Raw genomic sequence first — 9617 nt, forward strand, 5'->3', positions numbered from 1 at the left:
AGAAAGCTGCTTAATATGGTTTGCTTTCAAGTCTGGCAACAAATCTGGCAAAAGACTCTGCATTCGCATCATCTTTCTTAATTCAGATTAGAGACGACTAACTAAAATGTTTTGGTTCACTTAATACTTTTAGGCTTTAATATGCTTTACAGAGAAAACAAAACACGGAAAATCAAATAAAATTAGAATTAGCAAATAGTTGATTACCGAACTTAACGATAAATGAATCGTTAGAATTAAACACGTTTCTAGAAATGATCTATCAGAAATCATAAGGAAAGATACACTTGTAAGGACCAGTATGAACGCTGGGCCCTAAAATTTAATGAAAAGACACTTGACGTTTTAAATTAAATTCAGATAAATTTCAGTAGGTTTCGGAGAGTTTCCGCGAGTTTCAATTTCGTGTTTTGTCGACGACCAGCTTCTTCATGACACTGTGTGACCATAATTCGATTACAATACAATAACAAAATATTTCATATGACTTAATCGATAACATTAGTATAAATTGGTATTTCGATCTTTACACCCCCCCTCCTGGTGAATCGCTCCGCGATTCACAATTAAGTTTCAGTATAATAAGTTTTGACACCGGACGACGTAAGCTGCTGGTTGCTGTTCTTATGTCCACATTACGAATTTGTCCATCTTTGGCAGGATATAACTTTGTAATTCGTCCTCGCTTCCATTTTTCTCGTGGGGTGGATTCATCCATTATAATGACCAGATCATCTACTTTGATTGCTTCTGGGTTGTCATGCCATTTGCTGCGACATACAAGTTGTGGTAGATATTCATTTATCCACCGTTTCCATAAGCGGTCCTTGATCGATTGCGCAATATGCCACTGTTTTCGCAAACAAGTTATATTTTCTGGTGGGTATGGCGTCTGTGTCGAATTTACGCATCCCAATAGGAAATGATTTGGCGTAAGTGGCTCATCATCCTCGTGATCGACCGGTAAGTCTGTCAATGGGCGGGAGTTCAATATGTTCTCAACTTCGATCAGCGCTGAACGTAGCGTTTCCACACGTGGGGCGACGTCCTTCAATGTTTTTCCAAGCAGTCGTTTCACTATACGTATTAGTCGTTCCCAGCAGCCACCAGCACTCGGGTTTGCAGGCGAATTGAATATCCATTTAATTCTTTTAGCAGAGGTCTCATCTATTAGTGTCTCAATATTCAGCAATCGATCAGTTGTAGTCAATTCCTTTTGCGCGCCAACAAAATTGGTACCATTATCACTTCTGAAGACTACTGGTACTCCACGACGATTAATAAAGTTCCGTAAACTAATAATAAAGGCGTCCGTCGAAAGGTTTTCAACCATTTCCAAATGGGTGGCACGTATAGTGAGACATGTAAATATGGTTACCCAGCGTTTTTCGCATCGACGTCCAATTGTGACATTTATGGGCCCAAACAGGTCTACACCACAGTATGAAAATGGGCGTACATAAGGTGTTAATCGGTCAATTGGGTGTTGACCCATAAGTGGTTGACGTGGTTGACTTCGATCAATAATGCATCTATTGCATGTCTTCTGAACTCGTTTAAGTAGACCTCGAGCATCCGGTATCCAATATTTTTGGCGGCATTCGTTAATTATGACAGCAATGTTCTGATGATGGTACTTGTTATGAAAGTGTTGCATGATTAAAGATGAAAACAAATGATTTCTTGGCAGTATGATGGGTCGTCGTGCACCAAATGGTAGATAGTAAGCTTCATCAATTCGTCCAGACAGGCGTAACAGGCCATCCTCTTCCAAGTATGGTGACAATCTGTATATACTGCTTGTCTTTGGCAGCAGTTGTTTCTGGCGTAAAGTGGAAACTTCATCAGAGTAGACTTCCTGTTGTACAATTTTGCATAACATATTTTCAGCATCTACCAACTCTGTTGATGATAATGGCGGGATCCTCTCACTCTTCTTCATGGAGGTGCGGTAGACCAGGTTGTGTTTTGCACGCAAAACCCAGGCAAAGACTCTTATTAACCTTGATAGAGAAGAAAATTTAATAAATTTTACAATGGGCTCGCTTACTTGACAGCTTAAAACGGTTTTGGTCTCGATTTCTTCCTCAAGTATTCCACTCTGCGGTTCACTAATTGTTTTTGGCCATTGGTTTGAAGACTTCTTTAAAAATTCAGGTCCAGTTAGCCACATACTATTGTGATTAATTTTCGGCACTGCAACTTGACGCGTGGCAGTGTCCGCTGGATTTTCGGCAGACGGCACCCATCTCCATTGATCAGCGTGGGAGATGGATAAAATTTCGGTTACTCTGTGAGCCACATATGGCTTAAACTTTCGATCCTTTGAATGCAGCCATTGCAAAACCGTTTTTGAGTCACTCCAAAAAACTGTCTTATGCAATTTGAATTGCTGATGCTTGACCACCAGCTTATTTAGGCGTACTCCCAAGACTGCGGCTTGCAATTCCAAACGAGGAATTGACAGAAGTTTTGTTGGTGCAAGGCGAGTTTTCCCAATGACAAAGGCAACATCAGTTTGGCTTCCATAGACAATGCGTAGGTACGCGGCGGCGGCAAAGGCGCTTTGACTGGCGTCTACAAATATGTGTAACTCTATGTAGTTACTACGGCTCAAATTCGGTGAATAACAACGTGGTTTTCGAAACTCTTGCATGTTCTGCAGTGCTGTCCACCAATGACCCCATTCGTCCTGCAATTCACCCGGTAATACCTCATCCCATTGAATGCGACGACTCCAAGTTTTTTGTGTGAGGATTTTGGCGAATATGCAGAAATCCGCTATTAGGCCAAACGGATCATAGACTGCCATTACAATACCCAGCAGCTCTCTTTTGGTAGGAATGCGTCTCCCTTGCATTACTTCAGCTGCGATTCGATGAAATTTAGTTTTAAACTCAAAACTGTCAGTTGTCGTGTTCCAGTACATTCCAAGTATTTTGTCGTCAGCACCTTTCCCTTCAACGTTAACCACACTTGTCTCAATCGGTGTTTTATTCAGAACCTCTTGTAGCAGTGTTGAATTGGAAATAAAATTACGCAGTTCAAACCCGCCACGGCGATGGACTTCGACAATGTCATGGCAAATTCTTATGGCTGCTTCCTCTTGGTCAAAACTAATGACTAAATCATCCACGTAGTGTCGTTCCAATATAGCTGCTACAGCTTCTGGCTTCTGTTCTTGGTAGATTGCGGCGTTCTTGTTTTTTATGTATTCAGCACAGTAGGGGGAGCAGACTGCTCCAAAAATTAATGACGTCATGGCGTAATGTTGTATTGGCTGCGATGTAAGTCCGTCGCGCCAAAGGAACCGTTGTGCTTGTTGATCATCAGGTTGGATTCGAATTTGTGAGAACATCTCTTTAATGTCGGCTGCCACTCCAATGGCACCATTCCTGAACTGTAACAGAATAGCAATGAGTGGATTAGTTACTTCTGGACCTTTTAGCAATGAAGTATTTAACGATACTCCATCCACTGTTGCAGCGGCGTCGAAAACTATCCGCAACTTTTCTGGTTTGTGCACGGTTTGTACTGAAAAGTGCGGCAAGTACCATACTCTTTTTGACTCGTTCTCTATTTCTTCTGGCATTAATTTTCGAGCATATCCTTTCTCCAAATATTTGTTCATTTCATTTCTGTATTTTTCAGCATAAATTTCATCACGTTGCATTTTCTTCTCAATTCCCAAAAGTCGTCTCTCTGCCATCTTATAGCTGTTTGGCAACTGTACGTTCTCTTTCCAGAGTAATCCTATCTGAAATCGGTTGTCAACTTGAATAGTGGTGTCGCATAAAATTTCTCGAGCGCGAATATTATCTTTAGATTCCAGCAATTGCAAATCGTTAGTTCCAAAATGTTCGGTTGAAAAGTACTGTTTAACCAATTCGTGAAGGCTGTCTGTTTTAATGTGCATAACAAATGACGTGTCTGTCTTATGATTGGTCGGCCCATAAGCCAACCACCCAAGTTTTGTGTAAAGTCCTATTGGCTGTGTCGCACCATTAACAATACATGTTCGTGACAATCCCAAATGTGCGTTATCTAGCCCAATAAGCAGGCTTGGCTTAGCATCTTTGTAATCAACTATTGGCAAATTTCTCAAGTGTTTATATTGATGTCTTTGGAACGATTGTCGCGGCAGGTTCAACTTATGCACTGTCTGTGCTCCCTTTATTGTGTATCTTACTTTGTCCTTACTATCAGCAATCTCAAAACTAGTTTTTACGGACATTTCTGTGATTATATTTTGATCGTACCACTGCAGATTTAAAGCTTGACGTTGACCAGTCAAACCTAAGGTTTTTGCCATATTTTCTTCCAATAATGTAACAGCGCTACCTTCATCAAACATTGCAAATGTTTCGTACCTGCCATTTGGGCCATAAAGTACTACAGGAATAATTTTGAAATATTGGCTAAGCAATCCTGATGTAGTACTGCAAGTGAACATTGGTGCTGTTTTCTCTGTGACTGGACTTGACGTCTTGTTAAAAGTTGGCTGGCTTTTTAACAAAGCACTATGTAGTGTCTTGTGATGTACGCGTGTACATCCTCCAATATCGCATTTCATCTTTGAATCACAGTCTCTCATACTGTGTCCTTTTGACAGACATGAGAAACACAAATGGTTTGCTTTGGCTATGTCCCATCGGGCGGTGATATCGGTGTCATCACACCATGATTTACAATCACTTAATGTGTGATTTTCGTTGCATAACAAACACTTCTTTTCGATGTAATTGGTGTGAAGGATAGTCTTCACGTTTTTCTGTTTAATGGCATTCTCTGCTATGGGCAATCGGCTTATAATTCTAGCAAAGCTGCTTAACCATGTTGAAAACTCCGCAACTGAAGGATTTACAGACAACGAATCCGCATGTCGTATCCAATCTATTTGAGCATCCATTGGGAGCTTGCTGATCAGCTCGTCCAGTAGTATTGGATTTTCCAAGTGCTTAGTACAATTGGCAGATGACAAAAAGGCAACGACCCCACGTACCTTTGTAGACAAGACTATTACTTGATCCAATTTATTAATGGAGATTTTTGGGAACTCCCTTATCATGGCGATCTGGGATCTAACAAGTATTTCCGGGCGTCCAAATCGAAATTTAAGCTCTTCAATGACAGTTGGCACATCGTCGGGATATATTAGCATGGCTGCTACTGTTTCTTTTGCTTCGCCGATAAGGCATTTCTGAAGTCGGATCAAATTTTGTCGATTGGTGTAATTGAATTCCTCTGTTGTGTCGTTAAAGTTGGCTATGAACAACGGCCATTGTTCAGCGGAACCAGAAAACATCGGTAAATCATATATTTTGACTGTAGATACTGCAGGCATCGCTGTTGTGTTTGTCACTGTATGGGAGACTGAAAGATTAGGATTAGCACTATTACTCCCAACATTTACACATTCTGGATTAAATTGGTTGATACTTAGCGGTGTCAAGTTCTTTTGTTTATCTTCTAAACGGTTCTCTGTGAATCGGTGGTTCATGTTCACAATGTCTTGTTGACCTTGTTTTACCATCGTAGTTAGCTCCTTCAGGCTAACTATAACAGCTGCAAGATCGTCACTTATTTCGTCTCTCTTTTGGACCACTGCCTTACTTGTTGAAGGCTTTTCATTGTCTTCTTTCACATTAGAGTTGTCACGCATTGTAGCGTCTAAAATATCGTCTTCACTTGAACTCATTTTGTTTGGCTTATTTCGCAAATTATATCGGTTCATCAGTACTACAAAGTCACAGTTCACTAATATTACACACCGGCAACCCTGGAGAATTTTATTTGCCTTATTCACTATTAGTGATTTAGTTCGGTACCTCAGAATTTAAGTCTAACAACTTTGTCTTTATGTATTTGTCACTCACACATATCACTCGGTATTTTTCTACATACATGCATACATGCACATATTTTAGGTATGTGGCAGATACCGTACGATTTTACCGTTACCGGCGTCACTTAACTCGGCGTCTCGACTAGATTTCAGGGTCACTGTACATTTGGCGATATGTACGTAAATTTTCGTGTGAATCTTGGCTCGTGTATACCAGTTGACATCTGCATAACACTTCGATTCCACACTATATATTCCACTGATCGTCGACTTTAAATTGAAAACACGCTCAACAACAAACGAAATTGAAAGATGTAAGGACCAGTATGAACGCTGGGCCCTAAAATTTAATGAAAAGACACTTGACGTTTTAAATTAAATTCAGATAAATTTCAGTAGGTTTCGGAGAGTTTCCGCGAGTTTCAATTTCGTGTTTTGTCGACGACCAGCTTCTTCATGACACTGTGTGACCATAATTCGATTACAATACAATAACAAAATATTTCATATGACTTAATCGATAACATTAGTATAAATTGGTATTTCGATCTTTACAACACTGAAGATGTTTTCTGGTAAAGCCAATCGAACCAAATCAGTATTTTGCTGAAGTCAAGCATTCTTTGTTAAATCAAGCAAGCTGCTCGGCAAAATTAGGTAAGACGTTCATCTTAACATTTTTTTCTCCATTAGGAAACACACAAGTGTTTCCACGCTGTTAATAAATCCGGGCCAGTGCAACCCTACTCTTATCGATATCATTGCGTTAATATTAATCGATTTGCAAAACTCTCCCACTTTTCTGTTCTGTTTTTTGTTATGAAAATTCCGCTTTTGAGGACTATATGAGGTTTTGAAATGTGATTTATATTTGGCAATAATAAAAAGATTTTCTACTCAATTCAATCAATTAGTAAGCAAGTAGTTTGTATGATTGAAGAAAAAACTTCTTGATTGATGCAGCAAACCAATTTCGCGATAGACCCTCCTGAAACACAGCTTGCTCTAGCACCATAGCAAATGCCAAAAACCAGCTTCCAGCTTTCTTTCTCTTTCTTTCTATCCATATCTGATTTATGTTATTCCGCACAAGTCTGAACTCAAAGGAGTAAGTGGAAGATGAAAGCTAATGCCATTCTCTTCAAAAAAAAAGTGTTTTTACAAATCTTTAAGCAATCCATTCTATCAAATATCACAAGAAAGTGAGAGTTCTAAGTAGAGGGGCTATAAAAATGTTCATAATAATGCTCAGGGACTTGTGCATCCGTTTGCCAACTTAGTTATCATCAAATAAATCTGAGCTTACTCGTGCTTTTCAACAAACCAAGTTGGTCGTTCTTTAGTCGATTTCCCCATTCAGCACGCTTTCAACACGTTTTCTATTGTTGCTTTAAATTTCTTTGTTAGTTAGACAAAGCCTGTAAGTTTTCCTTTCAACATTTACCTGCCGACTTGGCCCACAACGCCCATAAATCAGAGGCAATGTGATGTAATTTGTTTTCCAGTGGCGCATGAACAACAACAAAAACAACAACAGCAGCAAGAGCAGACAAAGATGCTCATGGGCATGGACTATACTGACTGCTTATTGACATTGTTGTCGGTTCAATAAAGTCAAGGCATTGCCGATGCCGTGGCCTCAATTGAATTTGAAGACCTGTAGCTACGAGCTGCTTACTCACGACTCGTTTGATTTCATGATTTGTGACGTTTGCTAGTGTTTGATGATATATATTTCATTCTTCACTTGTACTTCACTTTTCTCTATGAGACCTACCTGTCTTACTTTGGAGCTGACACGCATCGAAGCCCCATGCTCGTATAAGCGGTATAAACATTACGCATACGCCGCGTGTACAAGTGCCATTACATGAATCAAAGTATAAACACGCAAGCACGCTAAAGACAATTTAAATTAAATATTTATAAAGCAATTAAGTCGCGCACACATGTATTTTATGTCTTCGCTTACTCTTGAAGTGCCTGCCACTTCCTGTCTTCTGATTGAACAAATACTATACTTTATAAATATGAAATTTACATGAGCCGAGCAGAGGACGCATCGCTTCACACAGGAGCAGGCATTTGTGCAGCAGGACGCTGGCATTTCCGCCGTTAGCGCAACGTGCAAGCGCATGTCCCAACAAGCAGGCAGGTGGAAAAAGGGCGGTTGGATACTGTTGCAAGTTTGCGGCAGGGTGACCAGCCTTTTCCAACCCCTTTAGCAACCATTTCGGAGCAAAGCACATCCAAACACACTAGGAGAAAGCCAAGTTAACTTAAATGTAGTGCCAACTAAATACTTAGAGAGAGGAAAGCCGAAGCAAATTTAGATCGAAGATAAAGAGCAATTTGCAAAGATAGGCTTTCTATACTTCATTTGTATCACTTAAATGCGACAGTATTTGTTCGATTATCTTAAAAACTAACTATTGACACAAATATTTGTATAATTCCAAAGTAAATGAAATTCAAATTTAACCCAAAAATATTTAATGTAGACTAATCACATTATAGTTATAATTATGAGCTTATGGATTGCTTTATAAGTTCGAATCTCCAATTTTTAGCTTATATTATTATATTTTATTACTTTTATAATTCTATAATTCTATTATCTTCTACTATGTAAGTATTTTTATTGCAATTTATTATTATTTTAATTTCATTTAATTTCATTTTGATTGTTAATTGTTACTTCTTCAACTCTATTTCTTTTTTGTTAGGTCTAATAACGTCTCTGATAACTATGTGCTGTGAATCGGAGTTTTGGAAAAAAAACCCATCGGATTCAGTATTAGATGTGTATGATTGTGTATACGCTTTCTTTTCTATAGTTTATTTTAGTTTGAGATCTCTATTGTATTGCTTTTTCTTTTTTTTACATCGACAGCTACGCTTGTTAATGAAATAAAAAAATAAATAAATACTTATAATAGTCTTTTCCACCAACCCCAATAGATAAATGTATACTGAAACATAAATTTTCTTCACTGTCCTTAACATTACTAATGCTCTGGACATCATGCTTCATTTCCTAACCATTCTTAGTATAAATCGTCCATTTCAACAGATTGGAAACTTTTTCAAAAACCGCATTTAAAATAAACCATAACTTCAAAATGGTACACAATTCAAAAGTAAAAGAAAATAACATTTATCGGCCCATTTGCCAAGTTATTTATTAACCAATAATTGAGGAATAAAGCCTTTCGTTAGTGCCTGAAAACGGTCACCTTGAAGGACAGCCTTGTTGAAGGACGAATTAAAGTTTGTGCCGGTGTTGGGCTTAACGATATGTTTGATTTGCGCTTTTTTCTGATGTTTGCCTTTCAATTGAACAGCCATCGTCGCGTTTATATAACACTGCACAACACGGCGTATGCGCATTTATAATACATAATACCATGATTATTACACACTCACATGTGCCGACCGAGTTAATATGCTTGGCTTGATTCCCGCCATCATTTGTTATTTATGAAAAAGCAGAGCAGAGCGTGTAAGCTGTGGGATTACCATCTGCATGCACTACAGTGCCTCCAAAACTGTCCAACGCATAATTAAGTTATCTCTGTCAGGCATTAAAAGCCAACGGAAAACGACGAATGGAAGGAGAAGAAGAAGAAGAGAAACGTCCTAGCTCATAAACAATTGTCACTTGACCTAGTCCTTAGTGCCCGCCTGCCTGCCCGCCTGCCTGGGTCTTATAATTAAATGCTGATTAAATACAAAACAAAACCGCTGTCACTTTTCCTGCCTGCCTTCGACC

At 39.0% G+C, this 9617-nt stretch overlaps 1 protein-coding gene across 1 annotated transcript; it reads right to left on the reverse strand.

The window, feature by feature from the left end:
• Positions 1-526: 526 nt before the first annotated feature.
• On the reverse strand, positions 527-6359 carry LOC115623965. The gene is made up of 2 exons (XM_030518533.1): positions 5877-6359; positions 527-5373 (listed from the first exon to the last, which is right to left on the reverse strand). Exons 1-2 carry the CDS (start codon positions 5908-5910, stop codon positions 527-529), a joined length of 4881 nt encoding a protein of 1626 aa, XP_030374393.1. The 5' UTR covers positions 5911-6359.
• Positions 6360-9617: the final 3258 nt, after the last annotated feature.

This window comes from Scaptodrosophila lebanonensis, unplaced genomic scaffold, assembly GCF_003285725.1.
Source record: "Scaptodrosophila lebanonensis strain 11010-0011.00,11010-0021.00 unplaced genomic scaffold, SlebRS2 tig00000053-arrow-pilon, whole genome shotgun sequence".
Classification (NCBI taxonomy): Eukaryota; Metazoa; Arthropoda; class Insecta; order Diptera; family Drosophilidae; genus Scaptodrosophila; species Scaptodrosophila lebanonensis.